The sequence below is a fragment of the Ochotona princeps genome, chromosome 18 (genome assembly GCF_030435755.1).
Source record: "Ochotona princeps isolate mOchPri1 chromosome 18, mOchPri1.hap1, whole genome shotgun sequence".
Lineage (NCBI taxonomy): Eukaryota > Metazoa > Chordata > Mammalia > Lagomorpha > Ochotonidae > Ochotona > Ochotona princeps.
Genome location: NC_080849.1, coordinates 40,855,531 through 40,874,642, shown reverse-complemented (window position 1 = coordinate 40,874,642; position 19,112 = coordinate 40,855,531). Strand labels below are relative to the sequence as shown.

At 41.9% G+C, this 19,112-nt stretch overlaps 1 protein-coding gene across 5 annotated transcripts in view; it reads right to left on the bottom strand.

The window, feature by feature from the left end:
• Window positions 1–1,111: 1,111 nt before the first annotated feature.
• The window catches only part of ESCO1 (establishment of sister chromatid cohesion N-acetyltransferase 1), a 48,548-nt gene continuing 30,547 nt past the window's right edge, over window positions 1,112–19,112 (bottom strand). For 4 of the 5 annotated variants that reach the window (XM_058677099.1, XM_058677097.1, XM_058677098.1 and 1 more), the window contains 4 exons: window positions 9,725–9,814; window positions 5,277–5,420; window positions 3,973–4,160; window positions 1,112–1,716 (listed from right to left, as the gene is read on the bottom strand). In XM_058677099.1, coding sequence (XP_058533082.1) covers window positions 1,569–1,716; window positions 3,973–4,160; window positions 5,277–5,420; window positions 9,725–9,814 — 570 coding nt within the window. In that variant the 3' untranslated portion in view covers window positions 1,112–1,568. Of the gene's footprint in view, window positions 1,717–3,972; window positions 4,161–5,276; window positions 5,421–9,724; window positions 9,815–10,322; window positions 10,444–19,112 lie in introns of those variants that run through there. The other variant, XR_009247095.1, reaches the window with a different exon arrangement.

The window sequence follows — 19,112 nt, the reverse complement described above, 5'->3', positions numbered from 1 at the left end:
AAGCATCCACATGTCTTATGGCAGAAAGATTCCTCACTTCCAGTACTACTTAAAAATTTCATTCCATTAAAAAAAAAAAAAACTGATGAAATTCAGGCAACTTATGGGAGTGCTGAAAGTGTCTCAATCCCAAAAGAAAATAGAAGTGTCAAAGCCAGACCACCATGACGAGTCCAAAGGAAATTTTTACACTGCTTCACCCTTCTTTTCATCCCATCAAGGAGTGAGTCTTCCTCCACTCTAGGATAATCAAAGCACAAATCTACAGACATCTGAATATTACCTAAAAGCCCTAAATTGTAGCTAAATCTACAGGAGAGAGAAATCATCAAAATAAGCCAGGATGCAGTGATGCTTTAATCCTGGGTTAAGTCTTATTTCTTTGAAAGAAACATGTTCCTGAAATAACCAAAGGACTCTGCCTTTTGCAGAGAATGTTCAGCCAAGTGCTGCTCCCACAACGATCTTTTGGCAAACTTGGGAAAGCGGCTGTGAAGCCTGCGTTTAAGTCATACTGCAAGGTAGGAAACCTAGTAAAGTCCTTGAGAAAGCACACACGACAACGCACCATTACCCCAGTACATTTATCACTTAGAAAAAGCTGTCAAGTATTTTATTATTTTATTCTACAGTATGTACAGTTTATAAAAGGCCACAGCAGTTTATCAACATATAAACCCTTTAAAATTAGAGGGCACTAGGAAGGTTAGACAAGTATGAAATGAAGTCCAGTAATGAGGGCATATACTCAGTGCAGTATTTCTGAGGAGTAACAGAGATACCAAGTCACTATTCCATATGTCTTTCACAAACTTTGAAACTGATTAGGCTAGGTATACCAGGTTGTCATTTCTTAAAAAAATAAATAAATAAAAGGGAATCTAAAATCAAATAATAATCCATCACAATTCTAGCCACTTTCCACTTTTTCCTGCCTTTAAGAAGAAAAAGAAACACCAGGAAAAGCCGTATGAGTTCTTCTTGCTTATCAGAACTTTCTCCTTTTACGGGGGTCTCTTCAGATTAAATTTGAGGCCTTATTTACAAATTAGCTGCAAATTCTTCAGCACACAATATTTTACGATCTGTGAATAGTAATTTGAGACTGAGAATAGTAATTTGAACAAATTGGTTTCCACTTCAAAAATACAACTTTTAACCTTAAAATTGGTATCAGCAGATCAATATAAAAAAATACAGTACCAAGCTACACTGGTATATTGCCATATTAAGAACTTCAAAATATACTTATCACTGAGACCATAGTCCTTGCATTAGTTTTCAGTCCACTATGAACAATTACCTGCGGCATGTAAACATGTCTAAATAGGTATTGATAAAATACATCCATCATAAACATCTGTAAAAGATAATAAAATATCTTCTTTAAAAAACAAAACAATAAACTATTACTGCATTATTTCCAATTTTATCAAAGTGGAACAACCACATGGTTGTTGCCAGTCCTGAGTTCATGGTAATAAAAATGGCCCTAGTTCCTGGTTAAAGTCAGCAACCAATCCATCTCTTCAACAGACATCTTCTAGTACTGCAGGCAAAAATTTATTTTACGTGGCATTCTGTCCATTAATGAAATTATATACCAGAAATTGGCCAGTGCCACAGTACTGGGTCGCAAATAGTTTTCCATCAGGAGTAGGATCTGAGAAAGCAATTTCTTCTTTACTGAGATAAGAGCCATATATAAAGTTACTCCTATAAAAAGGGGGAGTGAGGGAAGGAGAAAAGATTAAAACATTACAAATCATTAAAATTTGAAAATTTCATCTAAAATATTAATAATACAGTTAAACACCTTTTAATACCAATCAAAACATTAAACATTTATCCAACAACTTTTCATGATAAAAATAGTCAAGTTCAAAGGAATTACTCAATTCAACCAAGGGTATTAAGAAAAATGAGTTAACAGTGAAAGACCGAGAGCTGAGTTTTGAGAATTAGCTGTTCTTTCCTCAACTACTCAAAAGGACTAGAGTCTGTATTAATGACAATTAAGGTTTCACAACCATAAACTTTGAGATTCCTTTGTATTAGAGCTTCAAGTACTTTCACCAATGTATTTAAGGAAAAAAAAAAAAAAAGGTTATTTATTTGGAAGGGCAAGGCAGAGTTTTCGTATGTTGGTCCTTTCCCTAAACGGCTGCAATGGCCAGGGCTAGGCTAGTCCTAAGCTAGGAGCCTGGAGCTTCATGCACATCTCCTATGTGGGTCGCAGGAGCCTAACTAGCCAGGCCATCCTCTGCTGCTTTCAGACACTGGAGCAGGACAATTAGATGAGGGAAAGTGGGGAGTGTGACCTGGGCTCTAGTCCTTAAGACTCAGCTTGGGACACCTGCATCCCACCTTGCAATGCTTGCGTTCAACTCCCAGCTCCACTCCCAATTCCAGCTTCCTGCTCACATATGACCTGGGACGGTCACACATGACTACATATGCTCACATATGACCTGCGCTGCTGGTGCTCCTGTCATCCATGTGGGAGACATGGCCTGACCTGTCGCTTGCCAGCTCCAGCCTGACCCTGCTCCAGCCATTGCAAACATTTCTGGAGGGAAGCAGTGGGTAAGAGCTCACTCTAAGTACCTCCATTTTGCAAATACTTTTTTTTAACTTTAAAAGAAAATTAGAATAACAATGACTTCAAACCCACAATGGTGGTCCATTAAAAAAAAAATAACAAATGTTACGAATACTACAGAGAAATGAAAACCTTCCCACAGGGGCCCATGCAGTGGCAAAGCAAGCAAATCCTCCAACTGTGATGCATGCATCTCATAGAGAAAAGGTTCGAGGCCTTGCTTTGATCCAACACCCTAACAGCCTGTGAAAGTAATGGAGGATGGACTGAGCCCTTGGGGCCCCTGCACCCACAGAGCAGATCCGGAAGCAGCTCCTAGATATCAACTTCACACCAGGACAGTTCTAGCCTGTGCAGCCATTTCAGCAAAGAACCAGCAGATGGAAAATGTCTCTTCCTAATTCTACTTTCAAGTACAATTTTTAAAAATATAAAAACAAATGAGCTAGCACCAGGGCTCAACGGACTAATCCTCCAACTGCAAACACCACGTCATATGGATTCTGAAAACAGTTTGCCATGACAAACCTGACTCTGGTTATGCAAAAAGTGGGTAAATCTCAGCCCTCCTCAATCATTACTCACCAGTGAGGAATAAGGCCAGACAATAAGGCCCTACAATTCTGGGCACCTTGGGATCTCATTTAAAACAAGAATTATTTTGAAAGCTATACTCACAGATCCACAATCTGCGAATATACAACAGATGGAACTAAACCTCTTCGGAATGATCTAATTTAATTTTGCCATCTTCCACTGAGCCTTTATTAACTACACTTTGCAGAATAAAACAGAAAACTTGCCTGACTCTGTTCTCTATGAAATACCTTTGATAAGCAATCCATTAAAAAAAAGAAAAATTATTCCACTTACAAATAATATTAATAAATGAACAAAAATTGAAGGTAAACTACCAGGAAAATGTTTCACAAATCTTTGCTTATGTTTGAGATTCTCCAGTGTCAAACACAGTTTAAAATGGTGTTATTCTGGCCTAATAAATGCTAACCTTTAAAACTCAAATCCCCAACTAACAAATGATTGAAGATCACAGGCAGGGACCAATGCCATGTTCAATAAGCTAAGCTTTGTTCTTCTTTGGAGCACCAGTACTCCACATAGGTCCTACCTTTTCATGTCCTGACTGTTCCACTCCCCATTCGGCTCCCTGCTGATGGCCAGGGAAATCAGCCCCTACACCCATGTGAGAGACCCAGAAGATGCTAGCTCCTGGATTCAACTCAGGTCAGGTCCAGCCATCTGGAAAATTTGGGAAGTGAACCAGCAGAGGGAAGATCCCTCCCTCCTGGGAATCTGCCTTTCAAATTAAAAAACACATAAATCTTTACAAAGAGTCACATGAAAATTACCTTAAGCATTCAATCATGCGAGAAGCAATTTTCCTCCGCCGCATCATGCTGAATACCCAGATTCGACTGATCCCACAGATTGCAGGCTCTGGCAATGTGGAGCAGCACCAAGCCTTTTGCCTTTCAAATCTGACTTTTTCTTCTTCTGACCTGATAACTGGAAGCTTCTCTTCTATAACTCTGTATCCCTGGAGGTGTCAGAATTAGAAGGAAGATGTTCAACTGAGAATATTCAATGGCAAATGCCTAGCAGTGACCTTGCTGAAGAGACATTACCTTTCGCTGACCCCCTAACAAACTCTGGGGACTGACACATTCACTCTTTCAGACAGCAGACAACCATTCATCTCCATTCTGTTCACATTCACATACTAGATAGGTAAACACGAGAGAAAGTCATATCACTCCCTATACTTTCGGTCCCTCACCAGCAGCCACAAGACATCCCTCTCTCTGAGCCACTGTATCTGGTAACACAAAGACACCCTTGCCAACATGAGTGGCCTGCCAGGAGCGCTCAATGTCCATTCCCCCTTCTGCATTCCAAGGGTCAGTAGGAGCTTGTCAAGCAGCCATCTTCTGATACATCAAACTAGCATCCATTCCATAGTAAAAGGTAACTTGTTCAAAGGTACTATATATTCCAAAAAGCTACAAGAATTGATTTCCAATAAATGGATTTTCAATGTTCTCATCACAAAGAGCATTGCATGAGGAGATATTTATGCTTACTCCAATTTATACAATGTGGACACAGACACAAACATTGCATGGTTCCAGCATGCTACCTCTAACCTACGTATTAAAAATCTCTCCAGAGCTGCACACACTGCCTAGGTAGTCGTTTACCTAGGGGAATGTTACACTGCTGAGAGAAAAGCAGCCAGCAGTGGTAGCTGGTGGGCATTCTGGGTCTAGCTAATGCCAAATGTGGGATAACTACACAAGTATACCAGGATATTGCTTCTTAAAAAAAAAAAAATATGTGTGGAAGGGTAGAAGAACACCTGCCCAGCATAGGCCAACCTAATTCTTATCCCGGGGGCTACAGACTGCCCATGAAAGGGGTCTGGGATGTACTGGAGTGGGAGCAACAGAAGGCATATTTGACAAAGCAGGAATGACTTCTGGGGAATGACTTCTTGGTTCACTTGTCCCCTCCACCAATTTCTCAGGACTTTCTTCCCTTGGAACCCCTCCTGTTACTATGACAGAAGAGCTCTCTCTCTTCAATAAATCTTTTCACATGGGAAAAAAAAAATTTTTCTACAAAGTACTTGTGTACACTCTTTAAAATTACTCACCCATTGAATATGTTCTGCAATTAGACAGCCAACTACTTTCTTATCATTGGAAATGAAGAGAAGGGTTTTAGTTCTGGAATAGCACATTAATGGTGCCTGTTGGAAACCTAAATCGTTATCCACCATCTCTCTAATCTCATCAACCTGTCAAAGAAACAACAGTAACTCTTCACACAAGAACACTAAACATACATAAAAACATGCTACTTCCATTCAGTTTGGCAGATTCTTCTAACTCAGGTATTCTCTCAAGAGCTCTCTACGACGAGTGCAGACATAACACCTTTCTTTAAGATTCATTTGTTTACTCACATATTTTAAGGCAAGGTGACAAAGAAGGAGAGACATAGGGAAAGAGAGCTCCCATCTCCTGGGTCACTCTCCAAATGCCTGCAATAGTCAGTGCTGGCCAGACAGAAGCCAGGATTCTGGAAATAAATCCATTCAGGTTTCTCAAATAGGTGGCAGGAATTTAAAAGACTTGAGCCACCATTACTAATCAATCTTTCTGTCTCCCTCCCTGTAACTCTTTCATGTAAAAATAAACGGAAACAAAAATAACAATAATAATCCCTATTTTCAGGATTGGTGTAGAAATGGGCTGTGCCTGGGCCTGATGCTATGGCATAGTGAGTAAAGTCCCCACCTGCAGCACCTGCATTCCATCTGGGTGCCAGGTAGAGTACTAGACACTCTAGTTCCCTGGTAATGTGCGAGGAAAAAGCAATGAAAGTTGGCCCAAGTGCTTGGGCTCCTGCACCCACAGAGAAGACTGGTAAGAAATTCCTGGACTGTTCCTTCAGTGTAGCACAGCTCTGCCTGAGGCAGTCATTTTGAAGTGAACCAGCAGATGGAAAAACTCTCTCTACACCCCACCAGAGAAAGAGAAAGAAGAGAGAAATCGTTTCTTTTTAAAAGATTCATTATTTCTATTGGAAAGTCATTACTGAGAGAGAAGGAAAGCAGAGATGAAGATTCTCCATCCGCTGGTTCACTCCCTAAGTGGCCACAACAGTTGGAGCTGGGCTGATCTGAAGCTAGGATCCAGGAGCCTCTTCCAGATCTCCCACACTGGTGCAGGTTCCCAAGGCGTTAGGCTATCCTCTACTGCTTTCCCAGGCCACAAGCAGGGAGATGGATAGGAAATGGACTAGCTGGGATATGAACTGTCACCCATATGGGATCCCAGTGCATGCAAGATGAGGGCTTTAAGATCTTAGCCCACTGCAGAGTGCAGAAACCAAGCTGGAATGCAGGTCATGCCGGGCTAGGGTATAGCACTTACTTACTCACATGAGCCAGAGATGGGAGGAGACTGAGCAGGGCCAGGTTGCAGCACCTGCCAGCTAGAGTTGGGACTGGGGACTTGCTAGGTCAGGCCCGGTTACAACATCCGAAGGCAAAGGCTAAGATGGATGGGGGCTATGCCAGGCCGGGTCAGAGCAACCACTGGCATGCACGAAATCTGTGGAGGGGAGCAGGCCTGGCTGGGAAGTTAAGAGGACGCCTTGGCCAGATTATGATCCCCACTGGAGAGCACGAGGGCCAGGGTGGGGGCTGTGGTTTGGTCTGGATATAGCTGCAGAATCCCTCGGCAGGTGTGTGGGATGCGCCAGACTGGGCTAGAATCCAGCACCCACTTGTATTCGTGAGAACCAGGGTAGGTATAGGACGGGCTAGGTCAGGTCTTTGCCCCCAGTGAGCCATGTGTGAGTTGTGTCTGGGTATGGAGCAGGCTTGGCTGGGCTATAGAAACCAACAACAAGAACCAGAATGGGTGAGGGCCGATGAGGAAGGGCCACTGTTCCTGACAGGACAGGAGGTGGACTAAGTAGGGATGGCCCATGAACCCACGGTGTGTGCAAGATCTGGCATTGGGAGAGATCCGGATGGAGGAGCCTGGGGAACTCCTCTGTCGGGACACGCTCCCTGCAGGTGAGTGCAACAACCAAGAAAGAGAGCAGCCCAGACCAGGCCAAAATACGGTACCCACCAGCATACATTTGGTGCAGGTCAGGGGCAGGCCAGACTGGGTCAGTCCACATCACCAATTGGCGAATCTGAGGGCCAGAATGGAGTGTGGGTCGGGCCGGGTCAGGGTGCAATACCAGGCAGTCCTCATGAGGGCCGGGATTGGGAGCTGGCAGGGCTGGGCTAGGCTGTAGACCCCACCAGCGTGAGTTGGATTTGAGGATGAGCCTGGCTACAGCACCCAGTGGCAAATGCCGAGGTGAGGGGGCTGTGCCAGACTGGGCCGCGGTGAGCACATGGCCCCAGTGAGGGGACTGCAAAGGCCCTCCCCTGCTGGGACACTACTCACACTGGTGAGCATGAGAGCTGGGATGGCGGTAGGCCTGGCAGGGCCATATCCAATGGCCCACATGTGAGCAGATCAGGGAAAAGCCAGGCTGAGCTGACTGTGCCTTCTGGTACATGCATAAGCCAGGGTCAGTGAGGATTGATTGGGTTTTGCCGCAGCATCAGCTGGCAGATGCTGATACAGGAACCAAATTCTGTGAGGCGCAGACGGTGGCATCCGCTAGCACCAGTGTGGACTAGATAGTGGGACTGGTTGGGATGAACTGGGCTTCAATACCCATCAACATGTACGAGAGCTGAATCGGATGTGGGACAGACCAGACCAGTCTGCTGTACATACTGGCAAGCACAGGAACCAGGGCAGGGGCAGACTTGGTGAGGGTTTTTGTGAGTCGCTCCAACTAGGCTGCAGCTCCCACTGGTTTACGTGAAGGCCGAGTATGGGGTGGGCAGGATTGGGCTGGGCTCTAACACCCATCGGTAAAACGCAAGGCTGGAGACAGAACTGACCCAGCAATTGCAACTACCAGTTGTGTGTAGGCTGATTTGAGTGATAGATGGTGCCAGACCCTGTACTGGCAAATACACACGAATTAGGTCTGGAATGGCCTCAGAGGTTTCTTGGGGGATTCCCTACCAACTAAACTGCTGGACTCAGAACCTTAATCATGGAGAAAATTGCAGGTTCCATGGGCTGACTGTGGGAGTGGATGTGTCAGAGCCGGGCCTCCTCAGTGGCTCAGACGAAACAGAGGACAGCATATCCAAATGTACATGGGAGGATTAGGGCAGTACCTCGGAGCCTCCAGAGGACACCTGGCACCATGGCAGAGGACGGAGGACAGAACAAATTGATCAACTATGACTGAACAATCATTGGCAGTGAAGATCTGGGCAGGCAGAGACACTAAGGTGGACTATAGCAGCTAGTGGATTTGGGAGAGATTTCATCATGATTGGAGTGGCGGGATCGCCAGCAATTTAGGACTGTTGAACTATCAAAACCTCTTGAGAAATTCATGGTGTTGTAAACTTCTATTTTTCTGCCTGTTGATTTTGTATTATGGCTTTTCATTTAAGAGGGATGTGTGGTGTGTAATGGAGACTATCATGTCCAGATGCGAGGATGCAGTGCAGTGTGCATCTCTACTTCCAGATCAAAGATGGACTACTAATGAAACTGTCAGCTGTATCTTGACAATGAGAGGCTGGACTCTGCCATTGTCCATGTCCGCAATGATGGACATGTGACTGTTTATGAAGAGCTATGCTATAGTAATAACAGGGGAATTCAGTGGAGGGAGGGGATTTGGGTAGGGGACAAAGGAAATATAATTAATTAATTAATTTCTTTTAAAAAAAGATGAGGGCTTTAGCCACTAGGCTACTACACAGGGCCCTAGAGAGTAGAAATTTTATACTCATTGGTCTATACACAAAATGTTAACAATGGCCAGAGCTGGGCTGGTCAGGAGCTTCTTCAGGGATGCTCCAAGTACTTGCACCATCCTCCTCTATTTCTGCAGGCCATTAGCAGGGAGCTTGATTGCAAGTGGAGCAGCAGGAACTTGGCCCTTGTCTAAGTGGGGTGCCAGCACCACAGGTAGCAGCTATTTCTTATGCTCTATGCTACACTGACAACCCCAATAAAACCAATAAATAAACGAAAGAAAGAATGAAAGAGAGGGGGGAATTAATTAATCAATTAATTATTTCAGCCCGGAGCAACAGCCTAGTGACTAAAGTCCTCACCTTGCATGTGCTGGGATCCCATATGGGTGTCGGTTCATGTCCTAGCTGCTCCACTTTCCAACCAGCTCCCTGCTTGTGGCCTGGGAAAGCAGTCGATGATGGCACAAAGCCTGGGGACCCTGCACCCATGTGGGAGATCCCAAAGAAGCTCCTGGCCCCTGGCTTCGGATCAGATAGGCTCAGCTCCATGGCCATTTGGGGAGTGAGTCAGCGGATGGAAGATGTTTCTCTCTGTTTCTCCTTCTCTCTGTAAAATCTAACTTTTCAATAAAAAAATAAACAAATCTTTAAAAAATAAGTATGCTATGTGCTATCTTCTTCAAATTAGCCATAAAATAATATTATCAATTATATTGGAAATTTGACTGGAAATTTACCTTTTTCAAGGCATACTTTGGGTCTTCAGGAAGAACCATTATTATCCTGCCATCAGGATATTCAGCCAGAATCCTTTCTTTTTTCCAGCCCTAGACAGAAAAAGGGATAAACTGTATGTATAATTTTATTCAACACAGCCATAAACAAGAAGAAAAGTATGTCAACGGGTCTAAAAACTGTTCATTGATGCTTAATAAGGCAAAACAACTATTTTGTTAGCATACAATATGAACAAAGCAAGGTAATTTCTGCTACTCAGATAGATTTAATGCCACAAAAACATTTCTAATTAATTCCTCTTGTTTTAAATTCATTTTGAAAATCACACATCAAAAGTAAGCCCCTTAAAGTCAGTAACTCCCAGAGCCGAACTGTCTTAGATTCCCAAGGTAACAATTAAACTCTTGAAATCTGTTGGAATATGGTGACCTCCACAAACGCACACTCATAGTTCTATGTCTGGCATGCCAGAGACCTCCAGGAGGCTTTACATGAACTGGTCTGCATGCAGTAGCCCAGAATGAAAGGTATTGTCTTTATTCTTATTGATCACAACTATCAAAGCCACAAGAAGGAGACTATAAAAAATATAACTACCTTCTAAGAATCTAATAGGGAAGGAGAGGCTACGTTGTGTGTATCTGAACTTAAACATACTCAAAAAAAGAGGTAATAAACTCTTCTTCAGATCCACACTCGTGGTGTTAATGAGCAGAACCTGCATGAAAAACAAAACAAAACAAAGCCACTTAAATCTAGTAAGATGGGACTGAATCAGAGTTTCAAATTAGGAACTTTGAAGTTCAAAGTTAGTACAGAAGGAATGAGCTTAACTAATGCTCCATTTGTCTTACCCAACCAAGTTCACATTAAAAAAAAAAAAAAAAAAAAAGCCTTTTGAGAAGCAATTTGTAATTCTATTAGAGAAAATCATCATGATATATATATATATATATATATACACACACACCATAGACCATATATACATATATACCATGATGATTTTCTCTAATAGAATATATATATTCCTTCTTCTAAGAACACAAAAATTCAATGAAATCAAGAAAAAGATTACTACATTTAAAAAATAGCCTATGACAAGCCTTGAACAGTCTGGAATGAGTTCTTCTGGTGGGGAGGTAGGACATAGCAGGGAACAAATAACTGTGTAAGAAACTTAATACGTGTAACGGTCAGATCAAAATAATTTAAAAATTGTTTTTAATTTAGAAAATTAGATCATCCAAATGAAAAATAAAATTCAGGTGATAAAAACCAATTATGATGATAAAACAGACTCAGGAACTGTTAGGAAAAAAGCTGCAACAGCAGCCAAAGTCCTTTTTTAACAATAAACTCAATCTGGACCACATTCAGGCTTAAATGTAGGTCAACTGTTTAAATGGCATAGAATATACATCATCTCTATCAAAGGCAGGTTTATCTTAAGAGTTACTTACAGAAAAAGCTTTTAAATGAGCCTGTTTTCCATAAGATGAAAACAGACGTTCTTCACTTAGAAAGTCATACATTCTAGACTGAATGAACTGCCTCATGTTAAAACTGAATAAGCTGACCTCACACTGCATACCAGATTATTTACTTATTAATTATTCATTAATTACAAATTACTTTCCTTTACTAACTTTGCAGGATACAACTTTCCCTTGAAATAATTTAAGATTTACATGTTCACACAGAACATTTTATCATAACTGGATTTGATGCAACTTTGCTTTCAATAATCAACTTTCATGTACTAAACCAAAGACCTTTACATCTAAGAAGCAAGAATTGCAAAAGGCAGGAATACTATTGCTTTCTAGGTTCATGCAAACAGCATGTTTAACAAAGGAAAAAAAAAAAACTTTTAATCATAAAATTGAATAGTACAAAGTGTAGAAGTCCACAGATTAGTTCCATGTTCTTGGTAGATATCAGATGTATGGCCTTGGGCAAACACTGGAGTAATTTCACTCCATGGAACTTCTAGCCTCCCTCCCTCCAGGACCAAACTATGATCAACGTACTATGCTGAGAAAAGACAGCCACATAAGAAGATGTCCCTAAAGTTAAACTCAAAAACCAATGCAAAGCATGGACAACACAAAAGTTAAAGAACCAAGTTAGCTAAAGTCTGTCAAGTAACATATTCAAGATATTGCTGTACCTCAGTTACAGTTAACACTGTATTGTCCCCAATAAGCACAGGACTTCAGTAAGTTTAAAAAAGTACCAAGTCTATCAGCTGCCTGAAACTGACACACAAGAAGAAGGTACTGATACCTGCACATGCACCTTAAAGGCATCAACACATAACCACAGTACACTTACACTTCTCACCTTTGCCCTAACATGTCACAAATATCCTCCTGCCAGAAAGAATATTTTCTAAAACCCAAGATTCCTTATTTCATCCATCGGCTACTGAAAACTTTAAAGTAATAACCTAAATTTCTAAGAGCAAGCAACGGTAAGTCTTCTCTCCTTCCTGTGACAGTAACTCTAAGCTTTAGAGGTTGAAAAAAATCTCTCCAGCACTCTGACCTTGGGGTTCCAGTCTCTAGAATTGTGAGAAAATAAGTTTTGTTGTTAAACAACAGAGAGCGAGCAAAAGAGAGGAATTTGGAAGCCGAATTATACTGAAAGTTTCAACTCAACCCTAATCTGATCTAGCATAATGCCAATAAGATTTCAGAGATCAGTTCCACGTCCTAATTAACTGAGAGGAAAAAAAGGACAGCTCTTAGGGCTAGGCAGGGGATATTATCTCCCTCACTCTGCTACTCCTTCATTACAATGTTCAATAAAAGCTTACAAAAGCCAATAGAAAGATCCAATCTTGTTTGTGTTTTCCTAACAGTGCTACTAAATGCAATCCCACTCAGGATCTCAACAAATTACCAAGAAAGTTTATATGGGGCCCAGCGCAGTGGTCTAGTGGCTAAAGTCTCGCCTTGAACGCACCAGGATCCCATATGGGCACTGGTTCTAATCCCGGCAGCCCCACTTCCCATCCAGCTCCCTGCTTGTGGCCTGGGAAAGCACTCGAGGACAGCCCAAAGCCTTGGGACCCTGCACCCACATGGGACACCTGGAAGAAAATTCTTAGCTACTGAACAGCCTGGTTCCAACTGCTGCAACCATGTGAATGGAAAATCTCTGTCCTCTTTTTTTCTTTTAAATGTTTTTTATTGGAAATTCAGATTTAGAGAGAGGAGAGACAGAGAGAAAGATCTTCCATCTGCTGGTTCACTCCCCAAATGGCCAAAACAGCCAGAGCTGAACCAACCGGAAACCAGGATCCAGGAGCCTTTTCCAAGTCTCCCACATGGGTGCAGGGTCTTAAGGCTTTGTGCAATCCTTTAATGTTCTCCCAGACCACAAGCAGGGAGTTGGGTGGGAAGTGGAACAGCTGGGATACAAACCGGCGCCCATATGGGACCCTGGGGCATGCAGGGGGAGGCTTTAGCCACTAGGCTTCCTTCCATACTAGGTCCTCTCCTCTCTCTTGTTTTCCCGATAAAAATAAATGTAGTTTAAAGAGACAGAGAGAGAGAGAATAAGCCCAGAAATCCAGAAATAGTCACATAAACAGTCAACCAATCTCAGACACAGCAGAAAAGCCAAGACATTGGAGAAAAGAGGCTACAGCTGAGTATGTACATTAAAAAACAGGGTATCTTGGGCCCGGCGGCATGGCCTAACGGCTGAGGTCCTCGCCTTGAAAGCCCCAGGATCCTATATGGGCGCCGGTTCTGATCCCGGCAGCTCCACTTCCCATCCAGCTCCCTGCTTGTGGCCTGGGAAAGCAATTGAGGACAGCCCAGGGCTTTGGGACCCTGCACCCGCGTGGGAGACCCGGAGGAGGTTCCTGGTTCCCGGCTTCGGATTGGCGCGTACCGGCCGTTGCGGCTAACTTGGGGAATGAAACAACGGATGGAAGATCTTCCTCTCTGTCTCTCCTCCTCTCTGTATATCTGGCTTTCCAATAAGAATAAAATCCTTAAAAAAAAAAAAACAAACAAACAAACAAACAAAAAAAAAACAACAGGGTATCTAGACAGAAATGTGAAACCCAAATAACAAACTCATACAAGATACTAAAGAAGGAAATCTACATGAATTTATATATACCAACAATTTTATATTAAGCACCAGAATACAAACCTTGAAAGAAAGAAATAATTCATCAGAAGGTATTCCTTAAAAATCAAAACTCTGTCCGCAAAACATACCATCGAGAGAATGAGGAAACAAGCCACAGGCTAGGTGAGAAAGTTACAGAAGCTCTATAATAAATGAATGGGATATGAAGAATAATGGAACCTAACTATAAAGAATCCTAAAAATTGAACAAGAAAATTCACAATCCGACTTTAAAGGCGCGAAGTGGGGCAAGTATTCAGCCTAGCAGTTAAAATGCTTGGCAGTTAGCTCACTCACATCCTACATCAAAGAACCTGAACTTGGATCTATCTGGCTCCCAATTCCAGCTTCACCTAATATTGAATCAACAAGGCAGCAGATGATGTCCCAAGCATGTGGGTCTCTGCCACCTATCTAGCAGACATGGAATGAGGTCCCAGATCCTGCCTTTAACACATTGGTGGTTTACAGGAATTTTGGGACTGAACCAATGGATGGAAACAAACGCTCACATTCTCTCTTTCTCTCTCTCTCTCGCCAAGGGTAGGGGAGACAGACAAGGGCTATGAACAGATAGCTCACCAAAGAGAGATGGATGGCAAATAAGCATATGAATATGCTCCACATTATATGGCATCAAGGAAATGTTTAGAAAAAAAAAAGGTAACACATTTACTGGAATGTCCAGAATCCAGAACACTATTCCCCCAAATGTCAGCAAGGATATAAAGCAAGAAGAATGCCAACTGCTGGCAAAAATCCAAAATAATGGGCCTAGAGTAGTAGCCTAGTGGCTAAACTCCTTGCCTTGCACACATCAGGATCCCATATGGATGCTGGTTAATGTCCTGGTTGCCCCATTTCCCTTCTGGCTCCGATTGTGGCCTGGAAAAACAATCAAAGAAAGCCGAAAGCCTTGGGACCCTGCACCTATGTGGGAGATCCAGAAGAAGCTCCTGGCTCCTGGTTTTGGATTGGATCAGCTCCAGCTGTTGCAGCCACTTGGGTAGTGAACCAGTAGATGGAAGATCTGTCTCTCCTTCTCTCTCTAAATCTGCCTTTCCAATAAAAATAAATAAATCTTAAGAAAAAAAAATCCAAAGTAACAATCAATCTGGCAATTACTTACAAAAGGATAAAAGCACTCTAAATCCACATACCCCTTGATATCTTCCCAAGAGTTGAAAAAGTGTGCCTACATGAAAAAGCTACACAGATGATGAAAAGGCAGCTTCAGTCGCAATTCTCAAAACCTCTGAAGCAACAAAGATGTCCTTCGGTTGCTGAGTGGATAAACTTTAGTTCATCCTCACAACGGAAACTGACGCAGCACTACAAAGAAATGAGTTGTCAAGTTATGACAACACATGGGGGAGCCTCAGTCATATTACTAAGTGAAAGAAGCCAACCTGAAAAGGCAAAATACTGCACAATTCCAACAATGTACCATTTGTAAAACAGAAAACTAAGGAGAGGGGAAAAACATCAGTAATTGTTACAGATCAGAAACAGAGAGGGACAGATAGGCAGAGAATTTCTGTGGCAGTGAAACTATTACATGTCATTCACATTGGCCAAAAGTTATCGAATATATAATACCAAGAGCGAATCTAAACTATGGAACCCGGATGATAATGATGTGTCAATTGAGGTTTATCAATTTTAACAAATGCATCACCCTGTCGGAAAAGACTATATGTACATGCAGACAGACAGACGATTGCACTCTGCTCAACTTTCCCCTGGATCCAAAGTTACTTAAATAAATAAATAAATAAATAATTTATATATATATATATTTTTTTTAAGTTGTTAAAAAAAAAAAGAAAAACAAACTAAAACAAACAACACTCAGGCCCGACACATTAGCCAAAGTCCTTGCCTTACAATTGCCCGGATCCCATATGGACGCCAGTTCATACCCTGCCTGCTCCACTTCCCATCCAGCTCCCTGCTTGGGGCCTGGGAAAGCAGTCAAGAACAGCCCAAAGCCTTGGGCCCCTGCCCAAAGCCTTGGACCCGTGGGAGACCCGGAAGAAGCTACTGGCTCCTGGTTTCAGATCGGCTCAGGTCTGATCATTGTGGCCATTTGGGTAGTGACAGTGAATGAAAGATCTTCCTCTCTGTATCTGTTCCTCTCTGTATATCTGGCCTTTCCAATAAAAATAAATAAATCTTAAAAAAACAAACAAACAAAACCCACTCAGAAACAGGAAATGTCAGTCCAGGATCCAGAGGAAGTAAGACAACAGAAGCAGATCTAGAGATGATCCAGATGTTTAAATAAGCAGAAAAAGCTTGAAGACAACTATTTAACAGCCAGCACCAGGATTTTGTTGGCTATGCCAAAGCCTGCAGAACCAGTATCCTATATGAGCAATGGTTCATACTGCTTCAATAATTTATCTTTTATTGGTAGCTTGTGATTATTTTTCAGATTTTGTTCTAAATTTCAGAGCAAGGACAGATCTTAGAGCTTGAGGGTAGTTTCTTTGAGAAGGCAATCAGATGTGAATTAATTCAAAGATGATAAAGAGGAACTGGGTTGGGAGTGGGGGAGTGATTTCACAAAGTGGCACAGTGGGTAAAGCAGCCACCTGCTATGCCAGCATCTCATCCACTGCCATTCCAGCTCCTTGCTAATGCCCAGGAAAGCAGCAGAGGATGCCCTGAGTGCCTGGGCACCTATATGGGAGACACAGATGCAGTTCCTGTGGCCGGAAGGTCCAGCTGGGAAGTGAATCCAACTAATGGACAGACCACCTCTTTCTCTAACTCTTTCACAGACAGAAAGAAACCAACCAAACATTATTCACTGCCTGAATTTCTACAAGCCCAAAATATAGATGCGTTTTTTGTGGGTCAATGTGGCTCAGTGCATCAGAGAATTCCTGCAGCATTCTCTTCATCTATAAGTACCTTTTCTTTCCAGCCAGCAACAAGTGATGGACATCCCTTGGGAAAACTTTCACAAGCACAACAAAATGGAGACAAAATAAAGTTCTGTCATAATAAGTTTTAAGTATGAGCTGCCAATACTAAGATCGCCAATTCAAAGCCAGGAGCCAGCAGCTTCTTCTGGGTCTCCCACAATGTGTGAGAGCTGCAAGGCTTGGGAATTCTTCAACTGCTTTTCCAGGCCACAGGCAGGGAGCTGAAGGAGTCTCTACACCTTAGACTATGCAGCTTACATCTGAGTGCTACCCAACAACATTGATCTTTATGTCAGGAAAGAACGGTCAACTGCTAAACTCAATTCCTTCACTTGAGGCTTTTTTCAACAATAAACCAAACAGAGCCCAGCACGGTGGCCTAATAGCAGAAGTCCTCACCTTGACTACACCAGGATCCCATATGGATGCAAGTTCTAATCCTAGCAGCCCTGCTTCCGATCCAGCTCCCTCCCTGCTTGTGGCCTGGGAAAGCAGTCAAGGACGGTCCAAAGCCTTGGGACCTTGCACCCGTGTGGGACCTGGAGGAGATTCCCGGCTCCTGGCTTCGGATCGGCGCAGCACTGGCTGTTGCAGCTGTTTGGGGAGTGATTCATCGGACAGATGATCTTCCTCTCTTTCTCTCCTCCTCTCTGTATATCTGACTTTCCAATAAAAATTAAATATATCTTTTTAAAAAAAACCAATAAACCAAATAAACCGAAACCATAGCTCTGTCCCATCAAAGGGATATGAGGGTCAACTGGGACACTAATTAACGTACTCTTGGTTGCTACACTACTCAGAAGCTTTGAAAGAGAGCCAGGAATTTTTTAGAAGATGATGGCTACATCTTGTTTCATAAATAATTTCCTTTGATAACTTGGAAGAACAAAGTATTTATTTTCTGACTGATGTCTTTACTGTTCCTTTCAAACATTAAAATGTCTCTGCAAGGCAAAATAAACATTTTAAAGGTAATATTTTTATAATTCTAGGAAACTATATAACATCCAGAATTAAACAATATAAATAGTAAAAATGACTTTAACTCATATTAGGTTTGTGTACATAAAACCAACTGAAATATTTTTGCCTCAGAAGTATTCCATAACTTAGTTATCCAACAGAACTATCTGTATTTTCAAAATAGCAGAAATATTAATACAGTCAAATTGGCTAAGTACAAAGTCAAAACGCTAAATACCTACTTAAACATTCTTATGTTCACACACACATACTTTCCTTAGTGAAGTGGTAGAAGGAAATGTGTGGAAAACGTAAATGCTACAGGAATATAATGAATATAATGAACAGTAGCAAAACAAAACAAAACAAAACAAAACAACAAAAAAACCTCATCTTCCTGAGTAGTAGCAACTGCTTTAATAAAACAATGATGAAACAATGAATACACACCCATCAAGCAAGAGCAAGTGTATGGGGCCCGGCGGCATGGCCTAGTGGCTAAAGTCCTCGCCTTGAATGCCCCGGGATCCCATATGGGCGCCGGTTCTGATCCCGGCAGCTCCACTTCCCATCCAGCTCCCTGCTTGTGGCCTGGAAAAGCAGTTGAGGATGGCCCAATGCAATGGGACCCTGCACCTGAGTGGGAGACCCAGAAGAGGTTCCAGGTTCCTTGCTTCGGATCGGCGCAGCACTGGCTGTTGCGGCTCACTTGGGGAATGAATCATCGGACTGAAGATCTTCCTCTCTGTCTCTCCTCCTCTCTGTATATCTGACTTTGTAGTAAAATAAATAAATCTTAAAAAAAAAAAGAGCAAGTGTATGAATTTGAGGCCAATACAGACTTTTAAAGAATGCAGCACCTAATTCCTATATAAAGGCCAATATGAAATGAATTGGTGATCTCAGTTCAGATATCCTGGAGGTCTTATTATTCTGAGTGCATACCACTAAAGATAACATGTATGAAATAGGAAGATTCCATTTCAAATTTGGATAAAAAACAGTTATACTGAATTACTATTTTCACCAGACATCTGAAATGATTCAAATTACTAAAAATTCTATTTCCGGAAACATTAAATAATATCCTTTAAGCCTCAAATGCACTTTAGAAATATATTTTTGTATCAAAATTTTTCACTTTGAGATATTTAATATATCATAAAATTCTGAGGTCTGAATCATTTAGAATTTTTCTCCATTAATTATAAAGAAAAACTCTCATTAAAGCAAAGGTAAAGGAAATCCCCAACCAATCTAAAAAATGTATCATACTCATTCTCAAATCCCAAACTTGTTCCAAACTATTTGAGTATTAATTAGTTTAACAGTAATTTAT